Source organism: Orcinus orca, chromosome 3 (assembly GCF_937001465.1).
Source record: "Orcinus orca chromosome 3, mOrcOrc1.1, whole genome shotgun sequence".
Lineage (NCBI taxonomy): Eukaryota > Metazoa > Chordata > Mammalia > Artiodactyla > Delphinidae > Orcinus > Orcinus orca.
In genome coordinates this window covers 9,968,527-9,991,016 of record NC_064561.1, presented here as the reverse complement: position 1 = coordinate 9,991,016, position 22,490 = coordinate 9,968,527, and the positions used below count along the sequence as shown (strand labels likewise).

Here is a 22,490-nt window from a genome sequence, read left to right as displayed (position 1 = left end):
GGCAGTGAGTTGCAGTTTTAAGTCAAGTGATCAGGGAAATTATATCTCATTGTCAACTTTTTTTGTGTGTCCCTTGAGCCCAGTTTCCAGAGTGAAAATGTGATTGATTTAACTCAGGTTACTATAAATTTCCATTTTACACTCAGTTGAGTAGTTTATGTGGCATTTTCTAAGTAGTCATGCTCTTCTATAAATCTGTGATTATGATTTATTTACCATAAAAATACTAAACCAGAAATGTCCTAATAAAAGTATTCTTTTGGTGAGGACTCTTCTCTATCAAAGGTTATTAGTCTATTTACCAAAAGCTCAGTTTTCAGTATATTTACAAGGAGATTACACTTGGTCACCTGCATTCTTTTTTCCCCAGAGACCCTTCCTGTATATAAATCCCTGGATAGATAGCTGTTTAATTTGTTCCCACTAGGGAATAGGAGAAGAGGAGTTTCTTTTTAAGGTGAGGAAAATGTTCAGAAATTGGCTGTAGTGGTGATTATTGAATCTACCTGCGAATATACTGATGCTATGAACAAGGGCTCATGTGCCCACAGCACAGAAAGCTCTGACAGTGGGTGTTTGCAGCAAAGTAAGGGTTTATTTGCAGGGTTCCAAGCAAGGGAGTGGGAGGCAAGTCTCAGATCCACTCCAGCTTGGTCTTTGAGTTAAGGGTTTTTTTAAGGGGAAGAATAAAGAGGCTGGGATTAATCATCATCTTGTGACACTTCTGTGACATTTCTTAATGATAGCTTCAGGAGTCAGGATGTCTCTCCTTTATGATTCCCAACCCAGGTGGTCCATGGCTTGGAGGTCTGTTAGCTTATCTTGCCCTGGAGAAACAACCTCTGTTTGTACGTTAGTGATGATATCTGTAATAACAATTTTAGTACGTTAAGGATGTTATCTACAACAGCAATTTGAGTCTAGTTGATTAGGTCAGAGGGGACAAGAAAGGGAATAAAGTTTTGGATAAAGAGATTAATCATAAACTCAGTAAGGGAACTTTGTTTTAGGGGAATTCGGTTTCACTGAAAACCAGTGAGTTTTAGACATTAAAGGGTCCATTGTATAGTATGTGTGTTGTACCTAAATAAAGCGTTCAAATAAGTGGATAAATGCGTTAAGGTTTTGCAATGCAAGCAATTCAGGCTCTTAGACATCTAAGAGTTTCCAGGTTATTTAACACATCCATCACCTCAAATTGTTATCGTGTGTGTGTGTGTGTGTGTGTGTGTGTGTGTGTGTGTTGAGAACTCTTAAGATCCACTCTCTTAGCAAATTTCATTTATACAATACAGTATAAGTATCTCAAATCATCGTATTGTCATCCTCAAATTAGACCATTTTATTAGTCAGTTATACCTCAAAGTAGAGCTTGGAGGGGTAAAAAGACTTTCCAGGTGCATCTCACATTTACATTACGGTTTGTTATTGTTGTTTTTGTTATTTTAGTGAAAATAGGAATTCAGTTGCCTTAGGGACCTTATAGCTTTTTACATTTCAAAATTCTCTAGGGACACAAGCTAACATTGATCTAAAATAAATTTCCTTCCAGTGTAAAATGTGAATTTAATGAAACCTGATAGTTTAATGACACATCTCACACCGTCTGCTTAGAGAAGAGGCCCTTCCCCCAGCTAGGACTGTGGGGTTCAAACTCCCCACTAGAGCCAAACGCTCTGGGATTCTTTTCAAATGAGTGGGGGGTGGGGAAGAGATGGGTAGAAGTCTCAAGGCTGTCAAATTTCAAAGATTAAAACGGAGCCTGAGGGCTTCGCTCGTGGCGCAGTGGTTGAGAGTCCACCTGCCGGTGCACAGGACACGGTTTCGTGCCCCGGTCCGGGAGTATCCCACATGCCGCGGAGCGGCTGGGCCCGTGAGCCATGGCCGAGCCTGCGCGTCCGGAGCCTGTGCTCCGCAACGGGAGAGGCCATAACAGTGAGAGGCCCGCGTACCGCAAAAAAAAACAAAAAAAAAACAAACGGAGCCTGACTCTTTATTACAGATAGTGATGTCACACTGAAGTGGATACGTTTCTAAACAAAGGTCACAGTTCCAGTTACACCAAGCCTTCTTGTTGCAGTTTGTCCTGCTCTGGGCGCCCTCTTGTCTATACTTGCTTCATCTTCAAACTGAATGAGGAATTCCCTGTGCACACCTGTGACCTCGCGTTCCGACCAAGCTGCGGGAAGACTACAGAGTCAGCCTTAGGACAGGAATAAGCTCTGTTTAAATTCAAATATTCCCGCGGGGACAGGTCACCCACCAACGGCTGAAGCCTGTTCGCCTGAGCCAAGCGTCCTCCCGCCCCGCTGTCACTCAGGCACGAGGGGGCGAGGCCTTGGGAACTGCCCAATCAGGGAGGTCGCTGGGGCCTGTGGGTGGGGTGACGCCCCTCAACGGAAGGGCTGTAGCTAATCGCTCTGGCTTTGCTCCGGATGCTTATCTTCCTCTAGTGGTCTTCTTCCTCTGCAGCAGGCTGTGTTGTGCTGTGATCTATACGGGTCGTGGGAGTCGTAGGAAGGATTCGGGGAGACCCAGGAAACCTAGAAATGGTGAGTGTGCTTCCCTGGATGTGGAGACGGAGAGGAGGGGCTGGTGGGAACCGGCCGGAAGCGGCCGTGGCGGGACCCGGGCCTCCCCGCGGTCAAATTCGGAGTCCGCTGGCCCGAGTCCACCCGGGGCGCCGCTCGGACCTCAGTCCGCTCCGGCTCGCAGCGTGGGGGCGGGGCGGGGCCGGCAGCCGGGACCCCGGACTTCCTGTCCCGTCCCTTGGTGCGCGGCGACGTCGGCCCTGACCCCGGAGCCTCTCTGCGCAGCTCTGCGCCCGCAGCCCCGCGTCTCCCCCAGGTTGTGCGGTGACCGCGGGAGGGTCGTTAGACTCGGGGTCAGGGCTATATGCGTGGGAGGAGCTGTGGTGTGTGAGGTCCCCATTCCCTCCTTTCTCCCCAGCGCGACACGTTTTCTCTTGAGTTTTTCAAATTTGGTGGGAGCGGGGTCTCAAATCCACAACCCTGTTTTACCAGCGTAGCTCTTCCTAGGGTTGGCGATAAATCCCTAAATTTACAAATCCCTTTCATATTCCCAAACGCCAGTTTCCTCTCTCTGATTCACAACATATTCTACTGTTTGTCCGCCGTGGTACATTTCAAATAGCCTCAATATTTTAACTGTTTATCCTTAAGTAGAGCCACGGATGGGCTGATTTTGAAAGCTTTATTTTTTTGTGTGTATTTTACATGAAAGGAAAGCCGAGAATGACCGCCTGGAACTATGTTGTATGAAATCCTTGTGCCTCTCGTCCCAGGATCTTTCCTGGGCCCAGACATCCTACGGAAAATCCTTTGGTTGGAGGTTCCTTTTTGGAACTTTCCTGGGTGATCTGTTCTGTCAGCCTTGCCCCTCCCTGCTTTTGTTGACCTGAGAAGATTTATTGCTTTATTTAAGTGTTCGTTTTCAGTAGGGGTAAATACATTTTTATTTAATCAATAGGCTCGAAAGATAGCATAAAACATTTCCAAAGAGGCAAAAAAAAGAGGTGAATTTCAGGGGTGAAAAGAAAGGTTCCAGTATTGCATTTCACTTAAGATACTGGTTTCACTCCCTCTTACCCTGACTGTAGTTGTTTCAGAGGGCTGTTCATTACTTTTGGATGATTTCAAATGAAATCCAGGGTTTAGACTTGCAGACCAGAAGTGTTCAAGTATGATTAATTAATTACAAAACAAGTCTTGCCATGAAATAATAATTAACTGACATCTTCTTTGCTGAAAGGAATATATATTTGGGATTTTCTGGTTGAACTAGTAAAGTATGTTCCAGTTTTCTTGCCTCCTTTCCACATAAGCACTGAGTCTGAGTGAATTTGCTGGATTGGTCAGTGTGTTTGTGTCATTAAAATGTAATAGTGGTGCCAAGTAACTCCAGTGTTGAGTATGGCTTGTGGTGGGTGAGCCAAACCAAGGCCCTCTGAGCGTGCACAGAGAGGTAGAAGTGAAGGCCAATTGGTTCTTCCTGGGGAACCTCTCCTTGTAGGTTTTCTCACCTGCTCACACCCACTACAGAAGGAGCCTTTATGCTGAGAGAAGGTGCAGAGCCCTGGAAAGATGGGGGTTCAAGTGCACCTGGGTAGGTGGAGGAGACACGGTGATTTCTTTCTGCAGTTGTAATAGTGGTTTCTTCAGGTGCAGATGTATGCCTAAGTGTTGCATCCATAATGTTGGCGCATTCAGTGTAATTTGTGCACAGGAAAGTCTATGGAGGTTGGTGTTCTGTCTCCTTGACAAAGAGTTTATGAATTTGGGAGTTCATTTGGGTCGGAACCTGCTGAGAAATTCCTCACTTGTGAGAATGGAAGCCTGGGAGAGGAAGGGCTCGCACGTGGCCAGGCAAGAGAAGAGTATGTGCAGCTGCCAGAGTTTATTTTGGGTCCCTACCCTTCTTCACCAGGGACTGACTCACTTCTAGGGGTTCTATCTCAGTTGGGAGTGTCTGGACCACAATTTTTTTTTTTTTTTTTTTGCGGTACGCGGGCCTCTCACTGTCGTGGCCTCTCCCGTTGCGGAGCACAGGCTCCGGACGCGCAGGCTCAGCGGCCATGGCTCACGGGGCCCAGCCGCTCCGCGGCATGTGGGATCTTCCCGGACCGGGGCACGAACCCGTGTCCCCTGCATCGGCAGGCGGACTCTCAACTACTGCGCCACCAGGGAAGCCCTGGACCACAATTTTAAGAATGTATTTAACTTTCTGAATGTGGATTTTCGTTTTGAACGGTAGGGAAGCAGTGTGCTTATCTCAGCTGATTCAAATATTTGCTTTTCTTTCCTTTGGATTCCTTTATCTCTTGAATATTGTGGTCCTGTAATTCTTTTCCTTAGTAGTTCCCACATAACCCCTCTGCATCCACACAGTTTGCACTGTTTTATACATCTTGTATTACCCCAGTACATTTATAACAATTACTGAACCAATAGTGATGCACTAAAGTCCACAGTTTTTATTATCAATGACTCTTTGTGTTATAGGATCTATGGTTTTGGTAAATGTTTATTGAAACATATTCATCATTTCTCTGTCCTGTAGAGTAGTATCAGTTCCCTCAAAGTCCCTTATGCTTCATCTATTCATTCATCTCTCCCTTCAACCCCCAAATCCTTCAGAACCAAAGATCTTTTTCTGGCTCATAATAATGTTTTTTCCGGAATGTCAAATACTTGGAATCTTGTGTTGCCTTGTCAGATTGGCTTCTTTCACTTAGCAATGTACTTTTAAGATTCCTTCATGTGTTTTCATGGCTTGATACCTCATTTCATTTTTTCACTGAACAATATTTCATCTTATTACAGTGGGAATGACACTGATTGTTTAGCCATTCGACTCTTGAAGGACATCATGCTTAACTCTAACTCTTGCCCATTATGAATAAAACACCTAGAAACATTCATGTGTAGGCTTGGTAGAGACTAATTTAGGTCTCTACCAAGGAATGTGATTGCTGGATCTTACTATATGTATAAGAGTATATTAAGTATTGATGGAAAATTCTTATCTTCCAATGTAGGCATACCAAATTTCATTCCCACCACCAAGGAATGAGGATTACCAGCAGCTTCACATCTTCACTAATATCTGGTGTTCTGAGTGTTTTGAATTTAGCCATTTGATAAGTGTGTAGTGACATATCATTGTTGTTTTTTTTATAATTTCCCAAAGACATTTGTTGAGCATGTTTTCATATTGCTTATTTCCCATCTGTATATCTTGTTTGGTGTGGTGTCTGTTCAGATCTTTTTCCCACTTTTAATTGAGTTGTTTGTCTTCTTACTGTTGAGTTTTAAGAATTATATATATATATTTTGTTTGTTTGTTTGTTTGGGTTTTTTAAAATTATTTATTTATTTGGTTGCACTGGGTCTTAGTTGCAGCTCGCGGGCTCCTTAGTTGTGGCACATGGGCTTCTTAGTTGTGGCTCCAGGGCTTCTTAGTTGTGGCTCCAGGGCTCCTTAGTTGCGGTACACAGGCTCCTTAGTTGTGGCATGTGAACTCTTAATTATGGCATGCATTTGGGATCTAGTGCCCTGACCAGGGATCAAACTCGGGCCCCCTGCATTGGGAGCACAGAGTCTTATCCACTGCACCACCAGGGAAGTCCCCAAGAATTCTATGTATATTCTGGATACCAGTCATTTATCAGATATGTGTGTTACAAAGACATTCTCCTAGTCTGTGACTTGTCTTTTCATTCTCTTAACACTTTCCCAGCACAGGAATTTTCCTTTTAATAAAGTGAGACTTATCATTTTTTCCCTTCATGGTTTGTTTGTTTGTTTTTGGTGTTGTATCTAAGTATGATGTTAGCTGCAGGTGTCCTGTAGATATTTTTCTCAAGGACAGAGAGTTCCCTTCTATAATTAGTTTGTTACCATAAATGGATGTTGAATTGTATCAAATCTTTTTATGTTCATTTCCCCCTTCTTTCATTTCTGATATTATTTCTGTTTTGCCTTCTCTTCTCCGTTATCTTGACTAGACGTCAATTTTATTATAATTAATATTTTCTGTGGACCAGCTTTTGGTTTTGAAAAGTAGAAGAGTAGTTTTTTCTTTCAAAAATTTAAATATTTCACTCTGCTCTCTTCCTGCTTGCATGGTTTCTGAAAAGAAGTCTGATTTAATTCTAATCGTTTTTCTCTGTAAGTAAGGTGGATTTCCCCTCTGGCTTTTTTTCACTATATTCTCTTTCTCTTTGATTTTTCTCTAGTTAGAATATGATATACTTGGTATGCATTTTTTTTTTTTTTTTTTTTTTGCGGTACGCAGGCCTCTCACTGTTGTGGCCTCTCCCCTTGCGGAGCCCAGGCTCCAGACGTGCAGACTCCGGACGTGCAGGCTCAGAGGCCATGGCTCACAGGCCTAGCCGCTCCGCAGCATGTGGGATCTTCCCGGACCGGGGCACGAACCCGTGTCCACTGCATTGGCAGGCAGACTCTCAACCACTGCACCACTAGGGAAGCCCTTGGTATACATTTTTGACGTTTAGTGTTCTTTAAGCTTTTTGGATCTACAGCATGCCATTTATGATTAATTTTAGGAAAATCTCAATGATTATTACTTCATTTTTTCTGTTCCTTTCTGTGTATCTTTTTTTTCAGATATTCCCATTTTGTGTATTTTAAACCTGTCATTGTACAGTTCATGGATATTGTGTTCTGTTTTGTATGTTTCATTTTTGTTTTTTTGGCTTTGTGTTAGCCTCTGGTGAAATACATTGTTTTCAGTATAGGCCTTGTTAAGAACAGAGTATTTGGTATTTTTTATTATTATTACTTTTTTTTGATGTGGACATTTTTTAAAGTCTTTATTGAATTTTGTTACGATATTATTTCTATTTTTATGTTTTGGTTTTTTGGCTGCGAGGCATATGGGATCTTAGCTCCCCAACCAGGGATCAAACCTGCAACCCCTACATTGGAAGGGGAAGTCTTAACCACTGGACCACCAGGGAAGTCCCTGGTGCTTATTTTTACGTGCCATCTTTATTTCTTCTTTCCCAGTTTTAGAGAGAGTGTTTTGCCTGTGACCTCAATGCTCTGATGGGTCTAAGAAGACTTGTTCAAGTTTTTTTCATTTTTTTTCTTTGAGGCCAGGAATGATGACTTCTAAGTTCCTTAAATGCCAGATTAGAACCTGTAAGTCTCTGTCTTCAATTTTTGGTGATTGCTGACTGCTTTAAAACCTCATTCATCCTCTTTACACTTTTACCCACATCTATACAAAGTGATCAGAAAGCCTTAGTCCTTCTTCCATTGGCAGTGGCAAGAGATTCAATCCTCTTAAGATCCTGCTCTTGTGTGTGAACCCTCATCCTAACCCAGCCCCTAACTTCAGTTTTTAAAAAGTCCAATTACCTTTCCTTGCTTGTGAAGCCATTTCTTGAAAGCTCTGGAGAGGCCTGCCTTACTTTCCTCAGATACCTCAATTATTTAGGTAATAAAACCTTTCATACACTATTGGCAATGTGTGCTGTCATCAGCAAAGGGATTCCTATCCCCAGGGGTCAAGCTGTCATGTTCCTGTAAACCTTGTGGGAGTTTGGAAATTAGAGAAGTTGGCAGGGCAGCCTCTAGAGTGGCTGGTCAGGAAATAACTTCCTCCTGCAATTTGAAAATGGAGATTTTATGTTCTTTAGGAGGAAAGCACTGTTGAATCCTTTGTGTATTTCATACTTTTGGGCAGATTCACCATCAAACCCTTGTGATTTTCAGTGAATGCACTTGCCATCTACAACTCTTAATCTGTTCCTCAAGGTTAGAAAGGCACAGGGCACTGTGTTTTAGATCTGCCATAAAGAGCTATTCTGGCATATTGTCTCACTCTGTGTGCCTATGTATGCCTCTTAAGCAGCCCTGAGGCACATGACTATAGGAATTTTGTGGTCTGTGTTTTCATGCTGTCTTCCTACTGTCTGTGCCAATTAACTGTAGGCGCCAATTAACTTTCTAGTGCATCAGATCAAACAAAGAGAAAGGAAAAACTGAATCTGTGGTAAATATTACACAAGTTAACAGCACTATTTCCCCACAAGAATATTTTTTTTTCTGTCATCTACATCTGACTACTTATAAAGGCCTGGATTACTTTATGGCCAAATTGGCCAGCTGGATCCTATTAAAAGTTTTACAGTTTTCTTGGACTCTTGTTTGGTGATGGGAATAGAAGAAAAAGCTTCCAGTTCAGCACTATGTTCTTATTCATAAAAGTTTGTGCAGATTTGGCCCTCTGCCTCATAAGTGCTATAAATGGTATGTAAAAAGGAAGGAGATGAAAGAGTTTTTCCTCACAAGGTATTGATGGTCTTAAAATGGTAACATTCGTTTCATTTGTATATCATGTCTGTCATTTCCCAACATGTTCTGGACCCTGCTGTTAGTGAGAAATGAGATGTAATGTGATCAGAGTAAATATTTCCATGTTCATTATGCTGCTAAATTTGTGAGGAAGTAGAGACAGAGTAAGTTCCTGATGATCAAGTCATAGAATAAATGTTTGGATATGACAGGATCATACATAACCTTCATATAAATAGTGTATATGGCTTCCCTTGTGGCACAGCAGTTAAGAAACTGCCTGCCAATTCAGGGGACACGGGTTCAATCCCTGGCCCAGGAAGATCCCACGTGCCATGGAGCAACTAAGCCCGTGCGGCACAACTACTGAGCCTGCACTCTAGAGCCCGCATGCCACAACTACTGAAGCCCACGCGCCTAGAGCCTGTGCTCTGCAACAAGAGAAGCCACCACAATGGGAAGCCTGCGCGCTGCAATGAAGAGTAGCCCCTGCTTGCTGCAACTAGAGGAAGACCCAAAGCAGCCAAAAATAAACACAAAACAAAACAAAACAAAAATGGTGTATAGATGTCTAGTCCTGTCAGTGTCATTCATCCTACTATACACATATTTGGGGTATTTTAGGACTCGGTAGCCATTGAAGATGTGGCTGTGAATTTCACCCTGGAGGAGTGGGCTTTACTGAATCCTTCACAGAAGAAACTCTACAGAGATGTGATGCGGGAAACCTTCAGAAACCTGGCCTCAGTAGGTAAGGGTGACAGCTTTCCTTTACTTTGTCAATTAGGGAACAAATGTTTCTTGCTCATTGATGATCTTCTAAGATGTCCTATGTGGAAGGGAGGATGTTGGTATATAAACTAGGCCTGGTCACAACCAACAATGAATATAGAATCTAATAATTGTTCTATAATTTCTAATATTTTGGAATCGTTTTTCTGCATCTGCAATTTAGGGGAAAAATGGGAGGATCATGACATTGAAGATCAGTACAAAAACCAGGGGAGAAAACTAAGGTAAGTCACACTCACAACAGAAAGTAGTGCCTTATATGAGGGTCCTGGTACGTGATGAAATTTTAAAAGAAGGGACCTAAACACATAATGCCTGCTTGACATTTATTTATTCTCAGAAAAACTTTCCCCCCAATACTTTCTAATATGTGACATAGATATTTAGTGTTTGGAAAATAGTTCTCTTGGAAACAGTATTAACAAGCCCTGTATGTGAATATCAGTGTTTTGATAATTCCAAGAGTGAAGTCTTCTTGCAGGGCATTTCTTATATTCAATCAAAAACAATTCAGACAAGGGAGATAACCTACAGTTTTGCTATAGATCATAAAAATGTAGTTCAAATATCCTACTAATAAATATTAAATTGTTGGTAAAGAAATCATTACTAACGTGATTCTCATTTTTTACAGAAGTCATGTTGTAGAGAGACTCTGTGAAAGTAAAGAGGGTAGTCAATGTGCAGGAAACTTCAGCCTTATTCCAAAACTCAGTCTGAAGAAGAAAACTACTGGAGTGAAACTACATGAATGCAGTGCATGTGGAAAAGTCTTTATGCATCATTCATCCCTTAATAGGCATATCAACCGTCATAGTGGGCACAAACTGTATGAGTATCAGAAATATGAAGAGAAGCCATATAAATGTAAGGAATGTGGTAAAGCCTTCAGTTATCTTCAGTGTTTTGAAAAACATGAAAGAAAACACAGTGGACAGGAGAACTATAAATGTAAGGAATGTGGGAAAGCTTTTCATTTTCGAACATCCTTTCAAACACATAAAAGGATTCATACAGGAGAAAAGCCCTATGAATGTAAAGAATGTGGGAAATCCTTTATGTGGCTTACAACCTTTCAAAGACACATGATAACGCACACTGGAGATACTCCTTATAAATGTAAGGAATGTGGGAAACCCTTTAAGTGGCTCACAACCTTTCGGAGACACGTGATAACACACACTGGAGATGCTCCTTATAAATGTAAGGAATGTGGGAAAGTCTTTACTTTTTTAAGTGCACTACAAATACATGAAAAAACCCACATGGGAGAGAAACCCTATCAATGTAAACAATGTGGAAAAGCCTTTAGATATCGTCGAACTTTTCAAACACATGAAAGGACTCACACAGGAGAGAAACCCTATGAATGTAAGCAATGTGGTAAAGCTTTTATTTCCCGTGTAGGATTACAAAACCATGAAAGAAATCACAATGGAAAGAAATTCTATGAATGTAAAAGATGTAGTAAAGCATTCAGTTATTCCAGTTCTCTTCGAAAACATGAAAGAAATCATACTGGAGAGAAACCCTATGAATGTAAGGATTGTGGAAAAGGTTTTATTTTTCTCTCAAGCCTTCGGGCACACATGATAAGTCACTCTGGAGATGGACCTTATAAATGTAAGGAATGTAAGAAAGCATTCATTACTCCCAGTTCATTTCAAATACATGTAAGGACTCACACAGGAGAGAAGCCTTATAAATGTAAACAATGTGGGAAAACTTTCAATTGGCCCACTTCCATTCGCAGACATGAAAAAAGTCATAGTGGAGAGAAACCCTATAAGTGTAGGAAATGTGGTAAAGCCTTCAGTTGTCCCAGATCCTTCCAAAGCCATGAAAGGAGACACAGTGGAGAAAAGCCTTATGAATGTAAAAAATGTGGTAAAGCCTTCAGTTGTCCAAATTCCTGTCGAAAACATGAAAGAAGTCATGGTGGAGAGAAACATGAATGTAAAGAATGTGAGAAAGCCTTCAGTTCTCTCATCAAATTTCAAAGACACGTGATGAAGCACACTGGAGATGGACCTTATAAATGTAAGGAGTGTGGGAAAGTCTTTGATTGTCCCAATTACTTTCAAAGTCATGAAAGGATTCACAGTGTAGAAAAGCCCTATGAATGTAAGGGATGTTGTAAAACCTTCAGTACTCCTAGGTCCCTTCGAAGACATGAAAGAACTCATACTGGAGAGAAACCTCATGCATGTAAGGAATGTGGTAAAGCCTTCAGTTATCCCAGTTTCCTTCAAAAACATGAAAGAAGTCATACTGGGGAGAAACCCTATCAATGTAAACAATGTGGTAAAGCCGTCAGTTATCTCAGTTCCCTTCGAAGTCATGAAAGGACTCATAGTGGAGAGAAACCCTATGAATGTAAGGAATGTGGGAAAGCGTTCATTTTTCTCTCAAAATTTCATTTACACATGATAAAGCACACTGGAGTTGGACCTTATACATGTAAGAAATGTGGGAAAGCCTTCGATTGTCCCAGTTCATTACAAAACCATGAAAGAACTCACACTGGAGAGAAACCGTATGAATGTAAGAATTGTAGTAAAGCCTTCAGTCATCTCCGTTCTTTACGAAACCATGAAAGAACTCATATTGGAGAGTAGCGCTTGGGAAAGCCTTCAGTTCTGTCACTAAAATTCCAAGACATGTGGTGAAGCACACTGGAGCTGGACCTAATAGTGTAAGGAATGTGGGAAGGCCTTCGATTTTTTTCAGTTCATTATGAAATCATGAAAGAACTCACACTGGAGCGAAACCACACGAATGTGAAAATTATAGGAAAGCCTTCGATTGTCCCAGTTCTGTTCAAAACCATGAAAATCCTCATAATGGAAAGTAGGCCTATGAATGTCAGGAATGTAGGAGAACCTTCAGTAGTCCCAGTTCATTCTGAATACAAAAAAAGAATTCACACTGGAGAGAAACCCTGTGAATGCAAACTGTATGGTAAAGCCCTCAACAATTCCTATTATGTTCAAATATGTGAAAGAACTCTTACCAGAAACTGAACGTAAGGAATATTGGAAAGCCTTTATCACACAACATTTTAAGGACACAAGACAGTGCACACCATGTAAGCATGAGGAATTGGGGAAGTTTTCAGTCCCATTTTCTTGGGAGAGAACTCACTCTAGAGAGAATTCTGTTAAATATAAACAATATATGAAAACCTTCATTTGCCCTACATCCTTACAAAACCATGTGAGAATGTACACTGGATAGATACCAAGTAACTGAAAAGTAAAACAGACTATTCAGTTGAAACAAATATTTTTGTAGTCATGTGAAAACTGAACTGGAAAAAACTCATGTTAATGTAAGTAATATGGGTAAGCCTGGTACAAATTAATTCATGTAGAATACTCAAAGTTACAGTATGGAAGAAGTGTTATAAACTTTAAACATATACTGTCCTTATCAGTGGCACATTCTTAAAGTTATTATCTGTAGTATGGAGTAGTACTTACTTTTGCAAGTAAATATTGAGGTAAGATAATTCTGTAGGTACTCTTTAGGCAATTGTTCCTAAGTTTAATAGGTAATTTTATCTACTCAGTAAAATTTTTGTTTTTATTTTGAAGACTCTTTGATCCATGGGTGAATTGAAGTGCATTTCTAATATGTAAGTGGGGTTAATTTTTATATAATACTCTTCTGCAAATAAGAGAACACTGAAAAATGACACTTTGGTACTTGTTTGTTTATTGTACTGGCCTCCTGCGGCAAGTACTCAACATCCCTTATACATTATATACATATTCCACCTTTACTTCTTAAGAGAAAACTAACTTTTCATTGGCCTGAAGAGCTTTATTCCATTTCTTTGCTAACAATGAGTTGGCATATATTTGTAAGTATGCAAAGTTCATCATATACTCTCATGTGAATTATTGTTTTCATCTTTTGTCCTTTGTTATTCCTTCTGGCTGGGATTTGGGCTATGGAATTTGCATTAAGAGAGACCTGTGAGGGCTTCCCTGGTGGCGCAGTGGTTGAGGGTCCACCTGCCGATGCAGGGGACACAGGTTCGTGCCCCTGTCCAGGAGGGTCCCACATGCCACGGAGCGGCTGGGCCCATGAGCAATGGCCACTGGGCCTGCACGTTCGGGGCCTGTTCTCCGTGACGGGAGAGGCCATGGCAGTGAGAGGCCCATGTACTGAAAAAAAAAAAAAAGAGAGAGACCTGTGAAAGGACAATAAAATTTAGAGTTGGAGATGACCCTTTTGACTCTGTTACGTCAATGTGAGTAATGTTGTGAATTACATTTTCTAGACTCTGTTGCTTTTATGGCCCCATGTTAGAATTCACCAAAGCCTAATTTACAGGTAACTTGAAATGCAGATGTGAAATAGGATTAGGTAGATTTTGGAGCCACTTGTATGGAAAGAGACACACAAGAAGCATAGGGCCTTTGCAGACACTTGCTTCCAGCTCATTTTCCTCATTTTTTGCTCTGCCAGTCAGGAATATTCTCAAAACTGAAGAGAGTCCAAGACAGTGGAGTAGGAAGACACTGAGCTCACCTCCTCCCATGGGCACATCAAAATTACAACTGTTTACCAAGCAACTATTGATGAGAAAGACCTGAACACTAGCAGAAAAGGTCTTCTACAAGTAAAGATAGGAGGAAGGACCCACAATGAAACCAGTAGGAAGTGTGGAGAAATGTTACAGTCAAGACCCATTACCCACAAACAGGAGGATAATTACAATTGCAGAAGTTGTCCCAAGGAGCAAGGGTGTCCAAACCCCACATCTTGCTCCCCAGCCTAAGGGCCCTGCACTGGAAAGACAAGCCCCCAGAACATTTGGCTTTGAAGACCAGCAGGGCTTACTTTCAGGATAGTCAGAGGGCTGTAGGAAATAGAGACTCCACTCTTCAGGGATGCACATAACATCTCATGTGCTCCAAAATCCAGGGCAAAAGCAGTAATTTGAAAGGAGCCTAGGTTTGACCCACCTGCTGATCTTGGAGAGACTCCTAGAAAATCAGGAGGCAACTGGTGTTTACTCTTGGGACATAGACACTGTGACAGCCCTTTTGGGGCTGTCCACAAGGATACTGGTTCTGACAAGTGTGGTTTTGGAATTGTCCTTCTAGCTTATTAGCACAAGAGACCTGCGCTACCCACCAGCCTGTTGGCACCAGTATTGGGATACCTCAGGCCAAGCAGCTAGCCAGGTGGGGATGCAGCTGGCCCACCCACCATATGGCCAGCTGCCTTAAGATACATTGAGACCCCAGTTGCCCTGGCACTGGCTCTGGGACCCCTGAGGCCCCACAGCCAGCTGTTGGGGCCCAACCCAATATACCAGTGGGCCTACACCAGGATCCAGCCCCATTCACCAGTGGGCCAGTACCAGCTTTGGGACACCCCAGACCTTGTAGCCGTCTGTGACAGAAATAAGCCCTGCTCACCAGTGGGCTGACACCAACTCTGAGACCCCCAGCTTACTGTAGCCAAAGACCTCAGGATCTGGCTCCACCCACCAGTGAGCTGGCATTAACCCCAGGACCCCCTGGGCCTCAGCCCCACCTACCAACTCTAAGACACCTTGGACCCTTCAGCCAGCCACCCTGGGATTTGGCCCCAGTCACCACCAGGCTGACAGTAGATTTGGGGGTCCCGAGCCCATGACCTCCCACCCTGGAAACTAGCTCCACCCACCAGTGGGCCAGCACTGGCCCTCAGACCCCCTGGGGCTCTATAGCCAGCCACCTCATGTCCTGACCCTACCTACCAACAGTCAGCAACCTCCCCACAAGGCAGGACCTGGCAACCAAGTGGACCAAGGGGCAGCCACACCTAGTCAGCCCACTGCACGAGAAGGACCCATGTAGGGGGCACACCTAGAGCATATACCTCTGGTGTCCAGAGGAGAGAGCACTGCTGGCACACATAGGACGTCTCCTACAAAAGGCCACTTCTGAAACGTCTGGAAACAAGCAATGTGCCAAATACATAGAAATTTAAAAAGCAAATTAGGCAAAGTGAGGTGACAGGAATATGTTCCAAACAAGGAACAAGATAAAACCCCAGAAGTAGAACTAAGGAAGCAGAAATAAGCAATCTGCTTGTTCAAGGTAATGATCATAAAGATGCTCAAAGAACTTGGGAGAAGAATGGGTGAACAGAGTGAGAAATTCGTCATTTTTAACAAAAATTTAAAAAATACAAAGAACCAAACAGTTGAAGAATACAATAAGTGATACTTTTAAATACACTAGAAAGAATCAGTAGTAGATTAGATGATACAGAGGAATGAATCAGCAACTGGAAGACAGAGTAGTGGAAATCACTCAATCTGAACAGAAAATAAGGAAAAAGAATTTTTTTTAAATGACAGTTTGAGACTTCTGAGACAAGAAGAAGCATACTAACATTCTCATTATAGGAGTCCCAGAAAGAAAGGAGAGAAAATGGGCAGAAGACATATTTGAAGACATAATAGCCAAGAACTTCCGTAACCTGGTAAGGAAACAGACATCCAGGTTCAGGAATTACAGTCCCAAAAGGACCAATCTAATATATGTGTATATATATATATTGTTGTATATATTTATATTATAATATATCATGGAATATTACTCAACCATAAAAGAGAATGAAATTTTGCCATTTGCAACATTGTGCATGGGCCTAGAAGGTATTATCCTAAGTGAAATAAGTCTGACAGAGAAAGACAAATACTGTATAATTTCACTTAGTTTTGGAATCTAAAAAACAAAACAAATGAACAAACATAGCGAAACAGAGTTACAGATACTGTGTCAAACAGGTAGTTGGCAAAGGGAGAAGAGGTAGGGGAGGAAAGAAATAGGTGAGGGAGACTAAGAGGTGCAAACTTAGAGTTGCAAAATGAGTCACAGGTATGAAGTGTAAGGTGTGGGAAATATAGTCAATAATTATATCTTTGTATGGTGAGAGATTGTAACTAAACTTATATTAGTGATCATATTGAAATGTATAGGAATATCGAAACACCATGTTGTGTAACAGGAACTAACAGTGTTGTAGGTCATTTATATTTCAAAAACAAACTCATAAAGAGATCAGATTTCTGATTACCAGAGGCAAGGTGTGGGGGGAAGGGGAAATTGAAGGAAGACAGTCAAAAGGTACACACTTTCTGTTATAAAATAATTAGTACTAGGGATGTAACGTACAACATGAGAAAGTTGTTAAAGAGAGTAAATCCTAAGAGTTCTCATCAAAAGGAAAATAATTTTTTCTATTTCTTTAAAATTTTGTATCTATATGAAGTGAAGGATGTTCACTAACCTTATTGTGATAATCCTTTCACGATGTATATAAGTTAAATCATACTGTACACTTTAAATTTATACACTGCTGTATGTCAATTATTTCTCAATAAAACTGGAAAAAAAGAGAATATCCTCAAAACCACCACAGACTGTTTGACTTCCATTTGATCAGAGCTGTAGGCTTCCACAGTGTTTTCCAAAGTTCAACATGGAAGATTCAGCACAGTTTGGATTTTCCTGCAAGCCCACTGTGTCCATCTGGCAAGAAATTTAGACTGTCGTGGTTGAGAATATCCTCTGAACACTGTTCTCTAGACTGTATTCATATAAGCTCTAATTTGTAATAACACCTTGGTCTGTTAATACTGCTGTTGACTTTGTGCTCCTGATTCCCCTTTGTGTTGCAGTCCAAAAGAACTGCCTGTGAGTTTGTTCCTGTTCTTCACTGTGCAGTGACTGCTCAGACCCAGTCCTTCCATGTAGAATCAGCACCTTCCTCATATCAGGCAGATTCTCAGTGTTTCCTTTTACTCACATCTGAGTGTAATCCCTGAATATGTTTTCAGTTCTCTTTGATTGTATATGATTCAAAGCATGTGCATTAATTTCTGTAATGAGTGCTTTTGTAGCTTTTTCTTAGAAATATTTTATTAGCTGTTTAACAAGCACTCATCTGCTAGGAAATAACTGTGTTTTTCATTTCCTGAGAGGGTATAATAAATATCCAGTTGTAATTATGGAATTTCAGATCAACTTGTAATTTTCTCCACCTAATCATTATACATTGAGTCAATATTATTGTGCATACAAGGGCAGGTATTTTTACCTCAGGCACTTTTTATTTTGTATTCTTTTATATTTATAATTTCTGTCATGAGACTAGTTTCTTATTCATTCATAACACCAAGCACTTAAATCATGGTGTTTTCTGTCCCGTTTTGCCAAGACCACCATGATCACGTCTGTTGTCAAGGAGAAGGAGGGGTGTAATGAGTTCTCATACTAGGAATGACCACAAAATGTGGGGTGTAACAGTAACTGTGCACTTGAGGACTTCCTATTGGATTTTGACTTGTGTTAGATGATTTGATTGCTATTCAAGGAAGCAAGGCATTATTCTACATTGGATGCTGTGAGGAAGTGAGCCAAATTCTGTCATGGGTAATCATAATAGTTATTATCTAACAAGGCAGAAAGAATGGCGTGGTGCTGAAGTTAATTTTTTTTTTTTTCTTTTTTTGCGGTACACGGGCCTCTCACTGTTGTGGCCTCTCCCGTTGCGGAGCACAGGCTCTGGACGCGCAGGCTCAGTGGCCATGGCTCACGGGCCCAGCCGCTCCGCGGCATGTGGGATCTTCCCGGACCGGGGCACGAACCCGTGTCCCCTGCATCGGCAGGCGGACTCTCAACCACTGCGCCACCAGGGAGCCCTGAAGTTAATTTTTAAGAAGTACCGATCATTAGTGAGAAGAGGGGAATTTGGGTCATTTAAAATCTTTAGGGAATTCCCTGGCAGTCCAGTGGTTATGACTCCGCACTTTCACTGCAGAGGGCCCTGGTTCAGTCCCTGGTTGGGGAACTAAGATCCTGCAAGCTGCAACTAAGATCCTGTTTTTCTGGTGTGGCCAGAAAAAGCAAAAAACAAAACAAAAGCTTTAGAATCTGTTCTCTTTTATTATTTATAGAGATACGGTTTTCATTTTGATCCATCATGGTCACAGAGTAGCTTTGTCTGATGATGGATGTGTGTCACATTTTTCTCTTCAACAGGATATATCTAGGCCTTGTGGGGAGTGGGAGGCCAGCTCCCAGTCATCTGAAACAGGTTTTGCCTTTCTTGTCTAAATACTGAAATATTTCCTGCAGTGTACTGGATGATTTTAAAAGAAGTACACACTTAACATATATATTTGTAATGACAAACTCCTTAGCAAATTAGATTTTCTTTTGTTATTTCCTTTATGAGTCAAGTGAAGCTTACAAATTTTCAGAGAACACAAACCAAGCAAAGGAAAACGTCAGGATACCTGGTCCAGTGAAACCTTCTTGCTCAGAGACTAATCTCTTGATGCTAATTTTTCAACATCCTCCTATGCCAGGCAGTGTAGACTGAAAACATATCCAGTTTAGCAAAAATTTTCCAGGCACTCTAGGCTCTGGATATGGAAGTATAAAAGAAGTTCTTAAACTTCTGGGTGCTTATATTTTTGTGGAAAAAGAGAGATGGTTAAATAAGAAACCTTTGCTTTTATAAAAGAATATAAGTGTGTGAAAGGAAAGGATGACAGGTGAGATGATAGGGAAGGGAGGGTATGTTGTATATCTTTTTTATGGAGGGTAGTGGCCTCAGTGAGTGAGGATGTCACCACTGATCATTTTTCCACCATCTAACATCTTAAAATACTGAGGAACTCCTTGGATGTGGATGTAAACAATATTTCAGTCCTGCGTTCTTGGGATTAGCAGCAATGGTTGGTATAGACATGGTTCATCTTCATTTTAGCCATGGTTAAAAGTTTTAGTGCATGTGCTGTTTGATCATGAGTTTGGACATGGGTATCTGGGATGTGAGTTTCCCCTTTGCTTTTGGCTATCAGTTTTCATAGTATTTATGTTTCTGATTAGCATTTGAAGGGAATTGAAATTGCCTTTTGATTTGGCATTATCATTTTACTGCTATTTAGACCGACGGACACAATTTGTACCCCATGAAACTTTCGAGTTCCTTTGGGTTTGAGTAAAGGTCATCTGCACAGCTGTAGCTCATCATTAGTTTTCCTATGAGTAGAGTGATATCTGTGCAAGTCCAATATGATTTCCTCGTTGAAACACCAAAAATAGCTATGGCTGTTTAGAGGGCAATTATCCAAGGAGTAAATGAGGTAAGCTGCAATCAGAGGTATCATTTTGAGTAATATCTGAATGGAGTGGGAAAAGAGGTATATTTGACGTCCTCAAACTAGGATATTTTCTATGCCTTCTTATAAGAGGAGTAGCTGGGAGGTTTATGCACAAAGCCCTCAAAGCTCTTTTTTTTTCTGTTTTCAGGGATCATATCCGTGTTTACATTTTCACATGTTATGGAAGGTAGGGTAAAAGGTGACAGTTTGGTTTCATTCGACAGCGGTGGAAGTTCAAACTTGCTCCCCTTATTTTTCAGTACTAATTTATGCTTTCTTAGCAGTGTTGACATGTGACTTTACAATTATTAGTATCTCATTTGATCTGTCCCCATCATTCCTCCCACATACAAATGAAGAAAGTTAAGCATGGGGTCTTAACTTAATTCATATAGCTGATAACAATGAAATCTCTCAGTTTTGAAAGCATAATGTGTGCCACTCTTCTGGGCAATGCCAAAAATCACAAACTCAGAAGAACACAAAGTTTGTATCAATATGCAGTTTTACAGATAGCAGAGTCAAATTTTCCATTAAGACTCAAGGCAATATGCTGGTCAATTTGTATGACATTCTGGAAGAGGCAAAGGTATAGGAAGCTAAAACAGATCAGTGGTTAAGGGTGGGAAGGGTTCAGTACAAACAGGAGAGTTCTTTTGGGGTGACAGTGTCCTCCATCTTGATGGTGGTATAACTATACATTTGTGAAAACTAACAACTACACTTAACATAGTATATATATTGTTAGGAGGGGGAAATTTCTCCCTCTACCTGTGTTGAGTTCTTGTGGCTAAACTAATAATAAAATTGATAGCAGACAGATTAACATGAGAAAAGAAAACATTTTAATTCACGCGCATGGAAGTCCCATAGAAATGGGACCTAAGAAGTAGCCAAAGCAGGCAGCTTTTATACTTTTTAGACAAAGAAATAATAAACTTGTGTGGAATTGACAGGACAAAGAAACTTAGGTTTTGGGTGCCCAATTAGTGAAGAATCTAAACAGAGTTTGGGCTTGGGGTAGTGAATTAAAGAAGTAACAGGGTTCATTTCTATAGGCTTCTTCACCAGAATTCTCTATCTTGGGTCATAAGGGTATCCTGCTACCTCCATATGCAAGCAGTAGACCCTTCACGTAAGAGATTTCTTTCCTGCTTTCAGGAAGAGTCAGAGTATCCCTCTTGCATTATCCATTTCTTTTTTCTTTTTTCTTTTTTTTTAATTAATTAATTTATTTTTTATTTCTGGCTGCGTTGGGTCTTCGTTGCTGTGTGTGGGGGCTGGTTGTGCGCAAGCGGGGGCTACTCTTTGTTGTGGTGCGCAGGCTTCTCATTGTGGTGGCTTCTCGTTGCGGAGCACGGGCTCTAGGCCCGCAAGCTTCAGTAGTCGTGGCACGTGAGCTCAGTAGTTGTGGCTTGCGGGCTCTAGAGCGCAGGCTCAGTAGTTGTGGCACATGGGCTTAGTTGCTCCGCGGCATGCGGGATCTTCCCAGACCAGGGCTCTGAACCCGTGTCCCCGGCATTGGCAGGCAGATTCTTAACCACTGTGCCACCCGGGAGGCCCCTATCCATTTCTGAAGTAAGCTTTAATTCAAATTAGGACTTCCCTGGTGGTCCAGTGGTTAAGACTCCCTGCTCCCAATGCAGGGGGCACAGGTTCGATCCCTGGCTGGGGAAGATCCGCGTGCTGCATGGTGTGGCCAAAAAAAAAAAAAAATCCAAATTAATCAATAAAATTGAGGCACATTTTGGCCCCAACAGTGTATACTACTTAATAACTAATAGAAAGCAACAAAAACGCTTTCACATGCTAGGAGGATGTTAAACTCTCCAAAACCATGATTTTTACATGTTCCACAATTTCTTCTACCCTCTGGCATCCTTCTTCAGAAGAATGGAAGGACTAGGAAAGGAATGGGCCACAACAGGACTTTTCTTGGTACCAAATCTGATTTAGGAAAATCGCTCCAGGGCTACATCTGCTCTTGCTGTCATTCACATAACTGGTGAGAAAGTAATAGAGCTCTCGGAGTCCACCTCTGAGTTGACTCCAGGTTTCTCTGGTCATATCTTGGCAATGCTGTGGCCTGACACAAAGGTGCATGTAACAGACCTCCCCAAGTGGAATATGGCTGGGTGTGTCCTAATCTAATCCTTGGACATCAACATCACGTGTTCCCAGAGCTGGTCTTGAGACCATTTCCAGCTTATATTTCCCATCTCTAGCATACTCTGTGCCTTCTTACCAGTAAACACATTTAAATGCAACACTGTCTCACTCCGGCACTTTTCTTTGTTGTAACTCCAGGTGACTGTGAGGTGAAGCAGTGATAAAACCCAGAACCCACGTCATGAAGCTCAGCGCCCTCAGACACAATATTCCCCGTTGTCACATAAACAACAGCGTTGCACCAACAAGCATGGTTCCACAATAGTCTCAAAACAATAATGTCATAAAGGGACACCCTGCCTTGTCCTAAGTCTAGTAATCACTCAGGCAGACCCCCCTGTCAGCAAACCACCCTCCCTTTGTTCTCTGGCACATACTACCCCGTGCTTTCGGCAGCGTATGCACCGACCACGCGCGGCTTCCTCACCTCAGTGTCTGCCTCCACAGAGAGTTGGCCCTCTGCTGCTGAGGCTGGTGTCTACCCTTTCCTGGTGCAGGAAAAT

The 22,490-nt window shown here is 41.7% G+C and overlaps 1 protein-coding gene across 1 annotated transcript; it reads left to right on the top strand.

The window, feature by feature from the left end:
* The first annotated feature begins 1,524 nt into the window (after positions 1 to 1,524).
* On the top strand, positions 1,525 to 17,060 carry LOC101285621 (zinc finger protein 709-like). The gene is made up of 4 exons (XM_033401329.2): positions 1,525 to 2,552; positions 9,468 to 9,594; positions 9,799 to 9,859; positions 10,270 to 17,060. The coding sequence occupies exons 1-4, from the start codon at positions 2,550 to 2,552 to the stop codon at positions 12,251 to 12,253; spliced, it is 2,175 nt and encodes a 724-aa protein (XP_033257220.1). The 5' UTR covers positions 1,525 to 2,549; the 3' UTR covers positions 12,254 to 17,060.
* Positions 17,061 to 22,490: the final 5,430 nt, after the last annotated feature.

Excerpts from the sequence above, each read along its gene's own strand:
- LOC101285621 (XM_033401329.2), top strand. Across the intron at positions 9,595-9,798 it reads CAGAAACCTGGCCTCAGTAG|GGGAAAAATGGGAGGATCAT; the intron begins GTAAGGGTGACA and ends TCTGCAATTTAG. Across the intron at positions 9,860-10,269 it reads AACCAGGGGAGAAAACTAAG|AAGTCATGTTGTAGAGAGAC; the intron begins GTAAGTCACACT and ends CATTTTTTACAG.